This window comes from Anoplopoma fimbria, chromosome 18 (genome assembly GCF_027596085.1).
Source record: "Anoplopoma fimbria isolate UVic2021 breed Golden Eagle Sablefish chromosome 18, Afim_UVic_2022, whole genome shotgun sequence".
Classification (NCBI taxonomy): Eukaryota; Metazoa; Chordata; class Actinopteri; order Perciformes; family Anoplopomatidae; genus Anoplopoma; species Anoplopoma fimbria.
This window is the reverse complement of record NC_072466.1, coordinates 16,836,075-16,855,428: the sequence shown is the minus strand read 5'-3', so window position 1 is coordinate 16,855,428 and position 19,354 is coordinate 16,836,075. Positions and strand designations below refer to the sequence as shown.

Sequence of the window (19,354 nt, the reverse complement as noted above, 5' to 3'; positions counted from 1 at the left end):
GTCCCCTGTGAAACCAGAAGTCAACGTTGACTTATTGGTTACATAACTTAAGAAATGCCACTTCTGTACTTATCTCAATTTAAGTTTTCTAGGTTTATTTTTTGTTGCCCAAACCATTTTAAGGGCTTGCACAGGCACTCTGATAGCTTGTATTGCTAGAAATTCATAGGAAAACGCACAAAAAATTACAAAAATACAATACCATTACCTATATCGGATATCGATCCAATACTGACTCAGATAGCTACATACCAAGTCAGTACATACTATGTCTATGTGTTTATTTGTTACAAATTTATATTCCAAAGTTAGAGAAGAGATGTTTAAGTCAAGCCTGACGTTGCCTTACACATTAAAGAATGTTTCCAGACACTGGTATAGGATCAGCACTCCATATCGACTGATACCTAAAGCTCAGGTATCCGTATCGGGAGTGAAAAAGTTGGATTGGTGCATCTCTTATAATAACAAAATAACTATTGGGGAGATAAATGAACAATTGTATGTGGATACGCTGATCAAACACACAAGATGTTAATAAGTGAGCTGGTAGGCAGATCGTTCTAACAGAGCAAGGCTAGCTGTTTTCCCTGTCTGTGTGCTGAGCTAAGCTAACTGGCCAATGGCTGTAGCATTATATTTAACAAATGGATATAAGAGTGGTATTAATCTTCTCATCTGCTGAAAAATGATTCAGTGCATTCCCCAAAATGTCAAGTATATCAAACAAATTTTACTTTATGGTTAAACCTACTTAAAGGAACATTTTAAGGGTAAAATAAGGGTTAAATGTTCCTTATTTCTCTTGAAAAATCACTTCTATCAGCAAAATGTGATTTGTCCGCTCTGATGTTGTCCCTCAACTCCCACATTGCAATTCTGAGTGTGTCGCTGGTGACAAACACTGTCTTCACAATCGCTTTTTTGTATTTTATAGTGGCCACGTTGGCTTTTATACGTAGCTGACAGAAAGTACCTAACTGGAAAGACTGCTTCATGTGTGCCAGGTTTAGAAGCCAGCAGCAGGAAGGAGTTCCACCCACAGCATGACACAACATGAGAAGTAAAGAGTGAAAAGACAGTAAACAGTGTGGGAGACAGAGATAGAAACCATAAGGGAGGGGAGCTGCGGAGCGTTGTGATGGAAGGCAGATGGTAAGAAATAGAAATAAAGGACATCTTTCCCGATGTTGATAAAAGATGGGACATACTCTTCACCGTATAGCAGAATATTTCTCAACGTAGAATATTAATAGGGATTCTTGCAGGATGACGGTAGGGAAGCTGCAGAGTTTCAACACTTTCAAAGTTCTCTAAGAGCTTTCTTCAACATAATGACATCAACTGTTCTGTTATCTTTAAGTTTTTGGCTTCATCTGGTTTTCAGTTGTGAAGCTGTTATATGCAGAATTTTACAATTGACAGTGGTGTGTTCTCACATCGTTTTATAGCAATAAAACAATGTTAATATACCCCTGCAATCAGAGTATTCTCTTTAAACTTAAGTTAAAGTACAGAAGTATTATCAGAAACCAATGTATTTACAGTAAACCATCAAGAGTTAAAGTACTCCTCAAAAGTATTATTGGATCATTATTATTGATGTGTTGAGGTTGAGCTAATTTTAACTACTTTATATACTTTATATAGTCTTCAACAGAGGTATATATCGCTGTATATGTTTAAAATATGAATCTGCAAAGTAACTACTTGTTTGTTACATTTAATGCAGTAAAAAGAACAATATTTCCATCTAAAAAGTAGTGGAAAAGAAGTTTAAAGTAAAGAAATACTTAAGTACAGTACAAGCACATCAAAACATACAGTATTAATATATGTGTATATGTATTTGTATTTGTGTTGAACTGTCATATTCAAAGTTTTCACTCTATAGGTGAAATGTGTTTTAGGATATCTACAGTATCACTGGATCTGTCCATGTTTGGAGGCTTTTATTTGTGGACTCTGGCTCCCACTGTTGGTCGGATAAATATTTGTAGGCTGAACAAATATTTATATTTGGATCAGGAACACACTTTCTATTTCACAATTTCTAAAAATCCTTGTTTAATCTGTGAATTGACTGCCAATGAAAGAGCCACTATGATGTCCTGTATATACTTCTTATATTGGAGAGTATTCCCTGAGACATTCTTCTATCTCTACAGTAGAGGAACTTGTAAACACAAATTGGATCAGAAGTGTTCTATTTAATCAAATTCTTATAATCAAACATTTGAGACAGATTGCACTTCAAACCGTCCGGTCTTGAGATAACTTTTTTGAAGTTGTTGGACTTGGAACTGTCTTGATCTCGGGCTCGGTTATTGAGCGATTGGCTTTCTGCAGTTACTAAAAATATCTTTTATAAAAGACCCTAAACCAATAAGTCATAATTTAAAAAATGTTCTATAGTATATTTTCAGCAATCTTTTCAAGCGTACCCAAAAAGTACTGCACCTGAGCAGGCTACATCCATCCATTTCTATCTGCTGTAACCCTCCAACATCACAGCTCCAGTAACACAAAGCATGCGTCAAACCCCAGAGCCTGAAGCTGCACATTGCAACCAACTGTTCATTTTCATTTGTGCCAAGTGTGTGTTTGTAACTTCACTGTCCAGTGAGAATAGTGTATCTCTAAAAAAGTCAACAATTTATGAGCTCGGCCCACTTTTCAGAAAAACTGAAAAATCAACACCGGTATCATGCTGACAATCAGTATAAAACCACAGGGCAGGTCCCATTTTTTTATAGTCCTTCCCAATTATTTCACATAAACTATAAAAAACGCTAATCAAGATTCCCAATGTAACCAGCTCCAAAGTCAAGGTGTGAAACACGTCATCGTCATAGTATCTATCATTTTATGATTATTGCGGATTATGACTCTCAATGACAAATGCTCTTCACAAATTATTGAGCTGTTATCTTGGATTGCTCACATTCAAACTCCATGTAACTGCCATGTGACTGCAGTGTTTTTGTCATATTTTTCAAACAACAAGCTATCATGTTGTAAAAAACGATGAGGTGGGGCCGTTGTAAAAAAAAAAGGACCAGATGTAACTTGCAATAAACCTTTGCTCTGTGTGCCACTGTTCCTGTAAGAACCAGAGCTGTGATTCACTGCTCAAACTAAGGAAGTGCATTTACTTAAACAAACACTTAAAGTACTTGAACTTTATTAAGTATTTTCCTTTCATGTCACGTAATACAATTCAGAGAGGAATATTGTGCTTTTGACTCCACAGCTTTAATTTGCCAGCTGTAGTTACTTGGCCAAAACTTTTCATACAAAACATTTGATTAGAGGAATGATAATGCATGTTTATATATATTAAACTAAGCATCAGCCACCACCACCACCACTTATCTTAACTACCACTGACCACATCTAAACCAGAAAGAAGTAAGACGAAGGAAGAGTGAAGCAGATGGACTGAAGAAGAAAAAAGTGTGTTTATGGTCAAAACAAATATAAAAGATAAACAAATAATATCTATTGAGTGCTGTGATCTAGTGTTTGTACTGTAGGTACTTTGGGTGAATGAAACAGAAAAGAATAAAACATATTAACAGAAGGCAGCAGCATGATTAAAAAACAGGGAGGTGTGCAGCCTCAAATATGATAGAATTATGTCCCTTCGTGTGTGTGTGTGTGTGTGTGTGTGTGTGTGTGTGTGTGTGTGTGTGTGTGTGTGTGTGTGTGTGTGTGTGTGTGTGAGAGAGAGCTGGACTTTGTCCGCTATTTCCAGTGTGTGTGACTATTACAGACACAATCATTGTCAGCAGGGAGAGCTGCTTCTGACTCGACTTCATGCAGCTGCTGTATGAAGCCATTAATCCTGATAATAATAATAATAATATTTTTATTTTCTTCTTTAAAGGAAGAGAATCTTTGGAGTTGTTCGTTTTTGAGAGGCAGCCATGATCAGCCGTAACTTCAAGAATGTGTTGGTGGTCTCTCTCGGGTTTCTGTCTCTGTTCACGGCTTATGGAGGCCTGCAGAGTCTACAGGTAAGTGGAATAGTTTATTATTTATCATATAGAAGACTTCTGATTTATTGTTTATTAAACATACCACAATGTAGGAGTGAGTATCTGGGGGACTTGAAGGGATCCATTCATGAGTTGAGTCATGAAGATACACCTTCTGTGCATCATCTACACTTACAGCATTACTAATGTCAATGGTTTTTTTAAGTATTAATCTGTGGAAGGGACAAAGAATCTTCGAATGTCCCCTTTATATGAGAAATAATGGGTTGTTAATCTTACTTATCAATTCCATTAATTTACAAATGACTGAATACATTAAAATCCTGCTTAATTATATTATTATAGGTAAGCATATGTTTAATGTTCCCTTAAAATGAGAAATAATGGATTATTATAAAAAGTTTTATTGTTAGTTTCCGGACTCCGTATCATTTCATGATGTTAGAATGTTTGTTTGAACCATTAATGTGCTTACAATTTCAGTTTTCATTTGAAATGCAATACCTCATTAAAGTATGATGAAGCTTTAAGTGAAATATTGCTAGGTTGATTAACGGAGGGATGGATATATGAATATGAATAATAACAATAATAATAAGAGTAATAATAACAATAATAATGATAATAAAAACAACAACAACAACAACAACAACAACAATACTACTACTACTATTAATAATAATAATAATAAATGATTCCTTTGTGCATGATTTACAGGGTTAATGTTGTTTCAAGAGACCCACAAAAGTCCATAACATAATCTTTTTTCATTTTTGGTTAAATTCCTTTTAAAATTTGAATAATAATAATAATAATATAAATACAAAAATATATTTAATTGCATTTTCTTAAATTGTTTTATTCTGTGCTTTTACTGAATCAGACCTTTTAATTGAATCTGTATATTGATCTATGTACAGATGGAGGGATCACCAGATACATCTAGCTCATTAAATGTCCTAAATCCGCCACTTTTACAGAATTTTGTAAACATTGGTCAGTTTCGGTTCCGTGAGATGAACATCTTACTGCGATATTAATCCACTTAAGTCAGTGTATTTCCATCAGTGTATATACGCTTCAAAATGATGCTGCTTTCCCTCTGGTCATCGATGTAGTAATAGTCTTTTCAACAGAACTGTCATCATGAACATCGGGCCTCATGCAAGGCAGAAAGCCAAAGTTTTGAATAAGAATCAGAAACTGCTCTTTCATGAGACCCGTTGTCCTCTGATGGAGAGTCCCGTCTCTGTGTGTGCAGAGCAGTCTGAATGCAGAGCAGGGGATGGGCGTGGTGTCTCTGAGCGTCATCTACGGCTCCATCATCATCTCCTCCATGTTCCTGCCTCCCATCATGATCAAAAACCTGGGCTGTAAATGGACCATTGTGGCGGGCATGGCGTGCTATGTCTCCTACTCCTTTGGAAACCTCTACCCTGGATGGTAATCAATCAGTCAATCGATGAAATCCTCAGGCTGTTAGATTAATTATCACTCTTTATTCTATTATGTTTCTTGCATTTTTTTGTTGTTTTGTTCCTGTTCGTAAGCAAAACTATCCTTTCAAAGACTGTAATGTAATCAAATAAGACAACATTTAATACTTATACAATTTATATCAGTTTAACTTAAATGTGAAAATACTGAACTACTTAAAGGGATCCCTTTATTACTTCTGTGTTTACAAAAGCAGGGTGAAGAGTTGCACTTCTACATCATGCAGGCTTTGGTTTATTGTTAGGGCCTTGTGAAGTGGTGGAAGACATATTAAGATAATTAACTTTAGTAAAAAAATAATATCACACTGTGAAAATACTCCACTTGAAGTTAAAGTAATTCAGGTAAAAGTAAGTAAGTATTGTCAGCAAAGCAATATACTATAATAAACTATTAAAAGTAAAGTACTCACAATGCAATCAAATTGTAGTCAATTTTTTACTATTACATAAGATGTTTCTGGATTTATACTATTGCTGCATTAGTGTGTGTATTGCATTGTACAGCTGTAAATGTTTCGGGTCATTTTTTTAAACTGTTGGGGACTTTAAGCTACAGCATTGCATCATAGTCTATAGGATCATCATATGTTTGTAGCGTCGCTGTCCTGTGTGAACCAGGAATCTCTTAAAAAGAAAAACAACTCTGTCTCAGCTTTGTGACGATTCATTTTCCAGCTGATCTAAAAGGCTTTCAAATAGTTTATTAAGCTTGATATTTCTAAATTCGTGAATTTTCTAAATACATAAAGGAAAGACATTCAACATCAACATATCTGGATATACATGGTTCTCACTGGACAGGAAGGGGATTCAAAAATGTATTCAGAAAATGAACCTCATCTGTTGGAAAAATGTAGTCGTAGCAATATTTACCTTGAGATGGAGTGGAGAAGAAGTTAAAATAGCATTATAAATTCTCAAGAAAATAAAAGTACCTCCAGCTATAGGGCACTGAAATATCTCCTATGCTTTGATTTGATCAGGCCAGATTTTCAGTTGACTTTGTTGAGCTATAACAGAAAACTACACTCCCTAAAAAAGGTAAACTTTTCAATCAAATGTTTTAACATCCTCATAGTTTTTTGTGCAAATCGGTGTTGTATTTATGATTATTTTTTGGCATCAAATAACGCAACAATGATCAGTTTTATAATGATTCCATTAAATGAAGAGCAAATTGTTTCACTTTTCCACAAAGCCCACTGCAACATATTCAAATTGCTTGTTTTGTCCAAACAGCCTTTCAAACCCCAAAGATATTAAGTATACGCTGGTGAAATACGAAAAGAGAACACAAGGAGCTAAAAATAGCACATTTTTACATTATGTATGACTGAGATGATTCAAAGCACTTATCAAAATTGTTCACGATCAATTACTTGACTAATTGTTTCTACAACTGCTGTACCGCTGATGCCTCTGTTAACAGATGCTTATATTACTTCCGCTACTACTAGAACTACTGCAAAGTGCTCGTATAACAACACACATCAGATCATGCTGCTGTTTGTTTGTTTTATTCTGCAGTAAAACCTCCAAAGTGTTAACAAAAGTTTTACAAAATGAATTCCCCTCCGCTCTCTCATATACAGGTACACTCTGATCCCCACCTCGGTGATCCTGGGTTTGGGCGGCTCTCCCTTGTGGTCGGCTAAATGCAGCTACCTGACCATCTGCGGGAACACTCAGGCCGCCAGGGACGGCAAGAAGGGATCTGACATCATCAACCAATACTTTGGCATCTTCTTTTTCATCTTCCAGTCGTCTGCCGTGTGGGGAAACCTCATGTCGTCACTCATCTTTGGACAGGACACCAATATAGGTAGGAAGACCTCTGGAGCTGAATCCTGTAGAGGAGATGTTTGTGATTAATGAGAAATGTCAAAATAAACCCACATGCTTTAATACGCACAATAAGTATGTCTTAATATTTAAGTAATCTCGACAAGCACTGACCAAAGCATACTGATGTGATGAAATCAAATACTTATGTACTGATTTACTCAAGTACTGTGCTTAATTGTATGCTTCTTTATACTTCTTCTCCACTTAACTTTAGAGGGATATGTAATAAAATCAGATAACCATAATATTCTGTAATATTACAAAACTGCATTAGCCTTTTTTGATACTTTAAGTACATTTTACTGATAGCAAACTAAAACAACTGGAAAACCAAAACAAGCTGAAAGACTCTAAAACTATATAGTACATTTTTATGCTAATACTTTTGTCCTTTACTCAAGTAACCTTTTGGAATTCAGTACTTCTTATGAAGTATTTTTACACTATGTTTCTACTTCAGTAAAGCATGTGCATACTTTTTCCACCACCGGATTTTATCTTTTAATATGAGCCTAGAGTAATGTGATATTTGCTACATGAAACATTACCTGTGATTTTTAAGTCACATTCACAGTCTCAATCTTCTGCTGAACTTCTTTCTGCCCTGAAATACTTTTTTTTAGTCACGGTTAATAATAAATATCTATCACACTCTTAACAAAGGAGTTCTCATTGGCTGGCCATGTACACCAACATGGTCAGAGTGGAACAATGGTGAACTCTGACCTTTGAGTCCACTGGAGTTGGCTGGTGGTTGCACCAAAACAGGAAACACATGCTTGAATTTCTCCGTCATGGCGGCCTCAACTGAATATTCATAAAACTTAATGGTGCCTTCATTCCCTGAAATGCACACTGAACTTCCTGGATAGCTACTACTACTTCCTGGTCCATCTTCATTGGTGCTGCTCCAGTGGGCGTAACCACAAAGCCTGACCAATAGTCACAAAGAGTCACAAACATGTCAAAAGTTCCATCTTCCTGCCTGTCCTGTCAAATCAAACTGCCCATAACTAACAGACTATTGGTTCACACCTGTTTCATTTGGAAATACATTGTCTTACATAAAAACAAGTTTAATGAAATGCAGTAAAATATTTTTTTTCTAAATTAACACATTTGAAGTCAAAAGCAGCTACCACTGATGGAAGAACCCTGTTATTTGCTGAAGTAAAAGTAAACATTTCACAGTGTAGAAATATAATATTAATCTAAAATAATACCTCTTAATTTATTTCTTAATTATATTTTGCATTATTAATCTGTCAAGTAACTGAAGTCACCAAACAAATGAACTGGAGTAAAAGTCGCAGAAAATGGAAACACTCAAGTAAAGTACAATTACCTCAAAAGCGTACAGTCAAGTACAGGACGTGAGTAAATGTACTTGTATCCTGTGTGTACTGTAGCTGTTATGCACAAACCCATCAGTGGTCTAACTGCTGGCTTACAGACTTTTTTATGGGTTACATTTTTTAGGACAATAAGAGAGGGTGTGTGCCATACTGTATCTCGTTTTATTCGTTTTATTGGTGTTAACGCTCTACAGCTTATCAGTTTAAATGATGACAGGCACTAGTTAAGGTGCATTTCTTGGAAGAAGAAACCCAACGCTGCTTTTTATTTCTTTTTATTACATCTCCATTTCCTTGCTGGTTTGGGGCACAATATTCAAATGCAAGTGTAACTTTAAAAAAAAAGAAGTATTTTCTTAATTAACAAAAGTATTGAGAATTAGTAAATGTTAAAAATGGACCTTTGACTCCACAGTGTCTATGATATATCTTATTTATTATCAGTGTTTTTTCACTTAAATGTGCCCTTTTTTTTAACAACAATACACATTGACAACAAAATTTAAATATTTAATGATACCATGTTAGTACCAAAAGCATTTCCACCATTAAAAAAAACAAGATTTCTATTTGGCTCCAGCTCCTTTCTTTATTCTCTTGGTGAAGAGTATTTATTTAAGTGAAATGCATTGTTTCTGTTTCTTTGTTATTCTGACAGCTAACATCCCAGAGGAGCAGCTGCTGACTTGTGGAGCGGCTGACTGCGGCCTCAACATCAGCGTCAACGGCACGACCACCAGACCTGCTCAGAAACTGGTGTGGACACTCGTCGGATGTTACATTGGTAAGGCAAGTTTTCACTTTGGAATCACAATGAAAGACTTAACAAGAATGTTCTTCTATAACAGCAAACAACAAAGACGTTTTTTTAACTTCCTTATATAATGAATTTTACCTTAAGGAGCAATGTGTGGTCTTATTGTTTTGTCCTTCCAACCAAAACCAAATATTGAGCCTTAAACATATTATTTGTACAACAGCTTTAACAGAAAAAGTGGTAAAATTATCATTATTATCATTATTAAAATACCTTGAGTTATTCCTTAACACTAATTAAGGGATATAAGTAGCACCCTCTCAGACCATGTTAGCACAGGGATATTATACTGTTACAGCCCTCTAACGGTCAGTGTTATCCGCCCTTTGTTGTGTGGCAGGCGTGGGTGTGCTGGCCATGCTCATTGTGGCGGTGTTTCTGGACAACATTGACAGTGAGCAGTCCAGCCAGTTCCGTGGGAACCGGGAGCCGTTCTGCCACACCTTCCTGGCTACGTTCAGACTGCTGAAGGACTGGAGGCTTTTGACTCTCATCCCTCTCACCATGTACAGCGGCTTTGAGCAGAGCTTCCTCTCTGGGGAGTACACCAAGGTCAGGAGATCTCCACACATGGATCAGTAGGCACTTGCTGTCGCCCAATGTTTTGGTGAACAATCCTGAGACATTCACCCTTTTATGGTGAAGAATTGCTACTTTGATTTTGCTACCAAATTGCTACAAAAACTCTGCTGTACTCTCATATTTCTTAATCCTTTTTTTAACTCTTCCTTGTCAAAATCTGGTTCTTACATTACCCACAATTCTAACCGACCACGTACAGTTTGCTTAGAATTTGTAATGCTGGTAGCAACTAACGTAGCCTCTGGCTTTAAGTAAACGAGGAGCGAGCTCCAGAGGTCGGGTAAGCTCACTACTTTCCATCTCCACATCCCAGAAATTTTTATTTTCATTTTCAAACATGCAATATTCCACTCCAGCAGACGCCGACTCAAGTAACAACACTTGAGGCATGTGCAGTAGTACTCCCACAAAATCTGTAAACAGATTTGTGTGTAAGATCGGTAAAGACCCCCTTTTAAACAAACTTCTAAAAGGTCATGCTATTATCTGAATTACAACAACTCTCTTGCTTTCTATTCTGTTTGCATTTTTTCTCTGACAGGCTCATATGAGGTAAGCCTACCCACTTGAAGTTTGGCAACCAATCAAAAACTGGTGGCAGGCAACAGATATAAACAGATTGTACTAACATTGAAAGAAAAGGCTTTTTAGCCATGTTTTAGGATATTGTTCTGAACATATGAATATCACCAGCATGCCCAGCTACATTATCGCCTTTGGAAGTGTTGCACAAGTGGTCATTGTTGTAGTAATGCACTGGGAACTGACGAAGGGCAATACATTTTGACGGAATGCAGCAGGGTAAAAACAAAAACATATGATTGGTTGACGTTTTACCACTGAAAAAAGTTTAGAGCAGCTCAGCTTTGATTTCCAGAGCCTCAAGCCCATCATGCAGCGGGCAAGTGCCGGGCATCAGTTTGTAGCTTCACTTTTTCAAAAAATGTACCACCTGGATATCTGTGAGGTATTTAATTATATATGACATATTATATATATAATAGCTAGCTTTGTAAATCCATGTTGTGTTTCTTTGCAGAACTATGTAACATGTGCTTTGGGGATCCATTATGTTGGCTATGTGATGATGTGCTTTGGAGCCAGCAACTCTCTTTGCTCCTTTCTGTTTGGGAGACTCGCTCGGTACACCGGGAGAGCTGCACTCTTCTTCATAGGTAAAATCTCTTTTATACAAGATTATTTGTCTCAGAAAGTATTCACTTTGTCATCCTCACACATATTTGGTGACTGGGGCTGGACTGGGGTGGAGCATGAGACCATGACCGATGGTCTAGGGGCAGGGCAGAGGAGCATCACAGAAACCTCAGTAAGATTCGCTATGGCTGAAGGGTGGAGCTGCTCAGGAGGACGGCCCGGGAGGCCAAAGAGCCGATGAGCAGGAGCTATCTGGAGGTCAAGCAGGAGGCCGACGGCGACGAAGCAATCTCTCTAGAGGACGACCAGACAAACGGAGTCGCTCTGGTGGACGATGGTAGGACATCCACCAGAGCGACTGGTGAACGGAGGCAGGACAGCGTTGGTTGATACATCTTAGGTCGGCAACAGGGACAGGACCACATTGGAGGACGGACATGGAGACAGGACCCTAGTGGAAGAGGACCATGAAGATGGGATCCCTTTCGAGCAAGACCAAGGGACTTAAGAACTCCTCTGCTATGGTTCAAAGGAAACCTCAATATATGCCAGCAACTAATCTCTTCTCTTGGACAAGGGAACACATAAATACTAAATACACTAGGGAAGGAGGGACAGGTAAATCATAAAGGCGGGAAAACACACAAAGGCAGAAAGTTAAACCAAACATAACACATGAGGTGAAAACTTCTCAAAATAAAGCTGGAAACACTCCAACCAAATGCCAGAACAATGACACCAAAACTAGTGAAAACATTTTTGTAAAAAGAAAATATACATATATCACTAAAATGTACTTAAATTGTGAAAGTAAAAGTTTTCCTTATGCATTACAGTTTCCCTGTCATTGTTTTAATATCACGTATGATTTTTTGGGATTATTATTCCATTAATCCATTGATGTGTATGTTACATTTTACCACCGTAAATAATTACGCTTACTTCCTTTATATACTATAGGTAAGTTTAATCCACAGCAAAGCATCATATTCTACAAGATCCTCCTATAGCTTCGCTGTTCTGTTATAATTTCTAAAAAGTCCACTTTTGTTTTCAGGTTTGTGACAATGCATTTTCTGGCAGATCCAGTAGGCTTTTTAATGCGTTTATTTAGTTTGAGAAGTTGAAAACTTTTTTCTACACATAAAGGAACATCCTTCAGTTTATTAGAAACATGGATGCATGGAGGAAGGGGATGCCAAACTGCAATCTGAAAGTAACTAAAGCTGTAGTGGAGTAAAATGTACAATATTTTTGTAGTGGAGTAGAAGTATGAAGTAGCATAAAATGTACCTTGAATTTGTCTTTAAGTATAGTACTTAAGTAAATGTACATACATTCCACCACTGTTTTAAACAGATGATCATACAATAAATAGAGACTAAACAATACATGTACTCTGTAAAAAACCTGATGTGAACGAACTGCTGACTCATATCCGTCCATTTTCAGCTGCAGCGGCCAACTTCGCCTGCATCATAGCTCTCTTGTTCTGGAGGCCGCATCCTGACGATATGCCTGTCTTCTTTGTGTTTCCTGCTCTGTGGGGTATGGCAGACGCAATCTGGCAAACTCAGACCAACGGTGAGAAACTAGGATTAGTCTGGAGCACATTCATTCTCCCCAGAGGATAAACCCTTTTTCACTTGTGTCAATTGTTTAGCTGCCCTTTAGCCTCACCATTTGTGGAGCAAAATCGTTGGTATTTAGTTTGTTCTTTCTACACTTTCCTATTTATATTTGAATAATCACACATAAAACACATGTTGCAGTTTTATCCGCGTTAATCCCTCTGCTTTCTGTTCCGCAGCTCTTTACGGTGTCCTCTTCCCCCGGGCCAAAGAGGCCGCATTCGCCAACTACCGTATGTGGGAGTCACTCGGTTTTGTTATCGCCTTCGCTTACAGCACCTTCATATGTCTGGAGTATAAACTGTACATCCTGCTGGCAGTTCTGCTGCTGACCGTCATCACTTACCCCATAGTGGAGTACCACGAACACAAGCAACCCACCCTGCCCATTGAGGAGGGGAGCTACATAAGAGACAGGAAGGACATCCTTCAAAGAAAGGAAAGCAAGATTGTTTACCAGACAGCAATGTAGAGTCTAATGTTTTGTTTTTTTCTTGGTTTTAAATCCTGGTCTGGTGCCTAATACAGATGCTTAAATCTTGCAATTGTCTTGTCAGGGCTGTTGTATCTGTATTTGTGCAATTATCAAACTAACACTTTTCCTATGGCTACAAAGCAGTATTGTTTCACATCTTTATAAATATTACTCTACTTACTGAAAATGATATACTGTAAATTTGAAGAGTTAAAAAATGCTAAATAAATGTATTTTAAGCTCTGTGTCAAAATGCAATATAATGCTTTAGATGCTTTGTTAAACAGACAGTACTTGCACCACATCATGGAGGAGAGTGTCCAATTTAGGGACCTCCAAATTCTCTGCTCTTTGCAGATGATGTGGTTTGGTTCGCTTAATCAGACGCTCCTGGACGCCTCCCTTTAGAGGTTTTCCGGGCACCTCCAACTGATAAGAGACCCCTCGGTTGACCCAGAACACACTGGAGGGACTTTAAAACTAGGCCCTTCTGGGTTCCCCAAGAGGAGCTGGAAAACATCTGGAGGGACAAGCTGAGCCTGCAGCAACCACGACCAGGCCCTGGATAAGGGTTCGATGGATGTTTAATTATTGATACATTAATGTGTTCATCACTTTAATCCTGAAGTTGGTAAAGGTGGAGCTGATCTTAAAAAAATGATATACTGCTGGGTAGTCTGATCCATAATAATACATCAGAATTTATTAGTTGATTTGTATTTAGTATGAATAATCTAAATCTGCAAAGAAAGTAGGAACTAAATGAGAGATGTAGTGGAGTAGAAGTATAAAGTAGCATTAAGTGGAAATATTCAAGTTAAGTACAAGAACCTTATAATTTAGTATAGCACTCAAGTAAATGTACTTTCTTTCATTTCACCACTGTGGCGGTTTGACATAAACATTCCCCACATTTTATAACATTTCTTATTTTCAATCATATAGAGAATTATGGATGTTTTTGTGATGATTTCTTTCCCGACAGCACTAATAATGTGTCATTTTGTTTTTTTTAAATACTTTTCACATTATTGTCCTGTTGTCACTGTAATGCCTCAGGTAATGAGTGTTTGATAAGTATCTGGACTTGTAGTCATTTCTTTGCATTAAACCAGTGATTCATTCAGTACATTATAAACATTACCATCATTTGCAAACTTGCCGAGGTAAACAAAACTTCCTTTTCAAAAAAAAATAATGTCAGGGTAATAAAGGACATACAGGGACAACATGCTGCATTTCAAATGGTGCTTTTATTGCAATGTGTTGCATTCCCACATTCATAGATGTTATAGATTTGTTAGTCAAAGCATCATTTCCTCAAGGTTGGCATCCTCACCTTGAAAAAAAAAAAAAAAAAAAAAAAAAAAAGCAGAGGGATCAAATGCACGAGGTGTTTGTGTTTTGAGTGTAGTAGAGAAGTGTGTGTGTCTGTGTGTGTGTAAACTTGAGCAGCCACGAACATATGAATGAACAAACCTCCAAATTTAGACTTCCAGTAGATGCAAATAAAAAGAGTTTCTGAAATGTCAAACAAAAAGTGATTTTTTTGTTTGTCTGTCAGCCTGCAGGGCTCTCACTCCCTGCAGGGACTGGACCCGGCCTGAGACTGATTGTCTACAACATTCCAAAGAAAAGGTAGATTTCTTTTATATTTCACGTTACACACCTGAACAGAGGGAGAGTTGAGGGGGTATTAAAAGAGACAGAGAGAGAGAAAAAGAGAAAATATAACATGCATAAAATTCTCCCAGATGAACATTGTCACTCATATTGTCTTGTAATAGCTGCTCCGATGCCTCTTTTAAAAACAAACTTTACATGAGTGTAATATACAAAAACTGGACAAAAATGAGTAAAATGTATAATATATATTTATATATATATATATATATATATATATATATATTTATTTATATTAATCTGTACAAGGGAGAAAGTGGAACCTTGGTCATTTTTTTCTCAAATTCTCCAGAGAAAGCATTACCATCCCCCCAAAAAACAACACAAAGTGGTGAGTTAATAACAAGCCTTCTTGTACAGAACCATATCCAACCTCAGTCCCAATACTTAACGGATGCTGTTCACATAGAGTAGAGAACAGTTTTGAACACCTGCAATAGGAATGAGTGGGATATTTAAAGGACTATGGGGAGTCTTAGCGGTACACAAATACCAGTTTGGACGAATGAGAAGCGAGGATGCTTCATAATGTTGACTACAATTCACAAAAAAAAAAAAGAGCTGATAAAACTGTATCCTCCTTTCATTTATGGAATACATTTCATGCATTACATTTTTTTTTAAATTTCCATGACACCAAACATGATAACCCGCACCAGGCATTGGCCCGATCCTGGTATCACCAGCACATATATTCCACATCAGGCAGCACAGAAGCGTGACAAGACAAGCAACAACAGAGAAGACAAGCAACACAGTTGGTGTGTGTTGTCATTTAAGTCAGTGCACAATAGTTTGCTAGATAGCAGAGGTTAAGTCTCACACAACCAGACTTTATTTTTTTTTTTTTACGAATAAGAAGCGAGTGTCCACCTTGGTTTAAGGAAAAACATGTTTCAAAGATGCGGAAAACGTGAATGTGGAACGGCGGCGGCAGCAGCTATGGAGCTGAGCGTTTGACGGCTGCTGAAACTGTGTGTGTGCGGAGCAGGAATGTTCTGAGAGTTCAAGCTGGAGTTTTTTTTTAATAACAGTTCGCCAGATGTCAGCTGACAGCGCAGAGAGGGAAGGGGAGGAGGAGGGCGGGGGGCGTCACCTGAAGAAGATTGGCATAGTATTTATACTGAGGATCGGTTGGTGTAGACAGAGAAAGACAGAGAGACGTTACAAAGAAGGTAGAAGGTGTGTACAATTTTTTTTAGTCGTCGTTTGGACAAATGGGTATCCACTACAGTCAAGTTCTTAATGAAGAACCTGAGCTTTTAATAAATTTCTTGGTACATTCAGGGGGACTTATTCTATCTCCAAATACAATACTGATCTGATGGAGACAGTTTGTGATGGCCTTTTCACTCTGAGTAAATCTGATATATAAAGTGCAAAAATTAGATTGTATTTGCAAATTCCTGGAACAATTTGATTAATCTACGTGTGTAAAAAAGTCATTTATAATACAGTAAACTTTTATTTTTTATAAAGGTGAAAAAAAGGTTTAAAAAAACCCTGGTTAACAACTTTTATTATTGTTAAACAGCAAAGGAGCAATCTTCACTGCAGAAAATATATACACGAGGCACCTTAAGTTTGGTATAAAGTATTAATGGAAAAAGAAAAAATACCTTTTTTATTTTTCCAAAAATGAGATTAAAAAGCTGAGAGAGGTTATCAGATATCAACTAAATTCACTAGACTAACTGAAGGGGCTTTTCTTAAATCATTGGTGTAAAGTAACTAGAAATACTTTGCCTATGAAATTAATGATTTAGTGTCGCTCCAGTGTTAATTCTACATACCCAAGTCAACGGTAGGAAATGCTTGTTTCAGTAAGGTGCATAGCTATCGGTTGCAATGTTTGTTTGTTTTTACTTCCTGTAAACGAGTGATAGCACTTCAGGCACAAAAAAAAAAGACCTCATCGGCAAAGTGGAGACGTCTCCAAAGTGACCTGACTTCCGTTCACTCTGAAAGACAGATTGTGTCGAGAACGTAACGAGCGAGGAAAGACGAACGCGCAAAAAACAAACAGCAGCAGAATGTCGCTGTGTGACAAATCCACGGGAAAAAAAAAAAAACGGCCGCTACATTATGTCTTGTCCAGTGATGATGAGGTTTGCATATGATAATCCATCAAACACCTCGAAGCTTTGGTCATTTACTATTGACAAAATGCAAAAAAAAAAAAAAAAAAAAAAAAGAGGCTACATCAGTCAGACAGTTAGAAAGTAAAAATAAAAAAGCCCACTCATATACAACAACAACAACCAGGCAATGCTTCTCCATAAAACCAAGGCTCCACTCTCCCAGATCTGCTTTAACTTTTGACAACAGAGAAAATTAAATAATATGGCCTTTTTTTCTTTTCTTTTCTTTTTTAAATTAACCCGTACAAAAAAAAAAAAAAAAAAGCCAGTCCACACTGCTCTCTCTCTCTCTCTCTCAGTAAAATCACATTCAGCAGTCGCTAAACCATTCTCTGGCAGAGTTATCTGAAACACCCACAGGTACTGTGCAGGGTCTAAAGAGTAAAAAGAAGAAAAAGAATCAAACCAGGACATCTTCCACCTTTCCATCTTAGAGAACACCGGATATACAGTATTAGTCACTTACACACATACATACGCACTCACTGATAGTCATATACATACATACATCATCAGAAAAAAAAGAAAAAAAAGTAGAAAATCAAAACAGAACATAAAAACATGACGGAGGCGAGTAGTTTTTTTTCTTGTTTTTTCGTCTTATTTTTCTTTTTTTTTTTTTTTACCACAAACTCGGAGCACTACTTTTTTGTTGATTCCGAACAAATACATATTCACATTTCTCTGTTATATACATTATGTTAACATCTTGAAACCAATGTTATAAAATAACCTTGTACCTGTTAATTGTAGTGAGGAAGGAGGGATTGTTTTCCACTGAATGGCTGTTCCATAAAAAACCATAATAAAAAAAGATTACATAGGTTGTATTTGGCATGTTTTTGATAAGCTGACAGTTGCTGTTCCTGCAGTAAACAGGGTTTGTAGAGGAAACCGTTTCCATAGGAATGCCTATTCCACACAGAAAAGTGAAAAGGAAGAGGGGGGGGGGGTATCAATACTGTTTGAGTGAAATCATCAGACAAGTTGAGGCAGAAACTGGCAGATTCCTTCCAAAAAATAAAATAAAAAATACATTCTTCCACTTTGTGCAGCTTCTGTCTCTTCTGAGTATTTTACATTGGCCAAACCGGCACAGGAGTGTCTGACCGGTGAGTTCACACTGTGAGAAACACGATCAGGAAATGTTCTGTTAAAGAACCATGGAGGCAAACATGGAGGGGTTATGTTACTCAAGAAGCTCGTCACTAACTGCAAATTTAATTTCTGAGCTTCCTCTTTCCCCCGGCGGATGAGCTTTTATCTTTCTTTATTAACAGCGCTGCCTAGTAAGTGCTGAATGGACATAAATCTAAGTGCTTGAAATGTAAAAAAATAAATTAAAAAAAAAGCGTCATAGTCTCATAGTAGAATTTAGTTTGGAACAATAAAGAAATCGACGGCGTTCTCAACCTAAAAATGACTTTTATAAAGTAAAATGCAGGTAGGATTCAGTTCAGTACGGTATTACTGCCCTCTGCTGTTCTTTTTTGGGGCTATTCACAACGGCAAGTGTGGAAATGAAAAGTCTCAGTTTGGAGGTAGAGAGGGAGTTTTTATCCGAGACTCACTTCACAATAACTGGTGCGTTGAATCTAATTTAAGAGCAACACAAATCTTAAAATGATCCGGTGATGGAAATCTGGAATTGTCAGCCCTCCAGAATAATTTTATTTTAATTCTTTATCTACAAAGGAATAAGGACAAACATCCACTGGTTCCAGCTTCTACAGTGTAAGGATTTGATTCTTTCTTATGTTTAATATACTTTAGATTTAACATATTTTGGTTTTGTACTGCTGGTCAAACAAAATAAAGGGTGTTAAGACCCTTTGGGCTGTGGGTACTGTGACAATAACCGTTTTCAAACATTTTACCGACTAAACAATTGATCAATCCCAAAAAGAACCGCCAGATTAATCAATAATGTTAATCTTTAGCTATTTTTCTCTTATTTCATTTTTAATTTAAGAAGTGCTTGATAGGCAGCATTGTTGAATAAAAGTCATTGAAGCATAAAAAATGTACATGACTTGTCTGATCAAACAAGCTGCTCACAGTGTGAAAACATGGTCGAAAGGAAAGATGATCAGACAGAACTCCTGCCTGATAAAACAATAATGAGGTAATATAAAGGTGCTCTACTGATGGTTTCTAATAAATACACACA

General features: G+C 37.1%; 1 protein-coding gene across 2 annotated transcripts; it reads left to right on the top strand.

The window, feature by feature from the left end:
• Positions 1 to 1,073: 1,073 nt before the first annotated feature.
• Positions 1,074 to 13,847, top strand: unc93a (unc-93 homolog A). Of its 2 annotated transcripts, XM_054618650.1 has the most exons (9): positions 1,074 to 1,155; positions 3,890 to 4,019; positions 5,263 to 5,444; positions 7,093 to 7,322; positions 9,359 to 9,484; positions 9,858 to 10,069; positions 11,139 to 11,274; positions 12,707 to 12,838; positions 13,065 to 13,847. In XM_054618650.1, exons 2-9 carry the CDS (start codon positions 3,930 to 3,932, stop codon positions 13,355 to 13,357), a joined length of 1,401 nt encoding a protein of 466 aa, XP_054474625.1. In that variant the 5' UTR covers positions 1,074 to 1,155; positions 3,890 to 3,929; the 3' UTR covers positions 13,358 to 13,847. The 2 variants fall into 2 exon arrangements, with proteins under 2 accessions (XP_054474625.1, XP_054474624.1); XM_054618649.1 differs by lacking the exon at positions 1,074 to 1,155 and having other exon boundaries at positions 3,787 to 4,019.
• Positions 13,848 to 19,354: the final 5,507 nt, after the last annotated feature.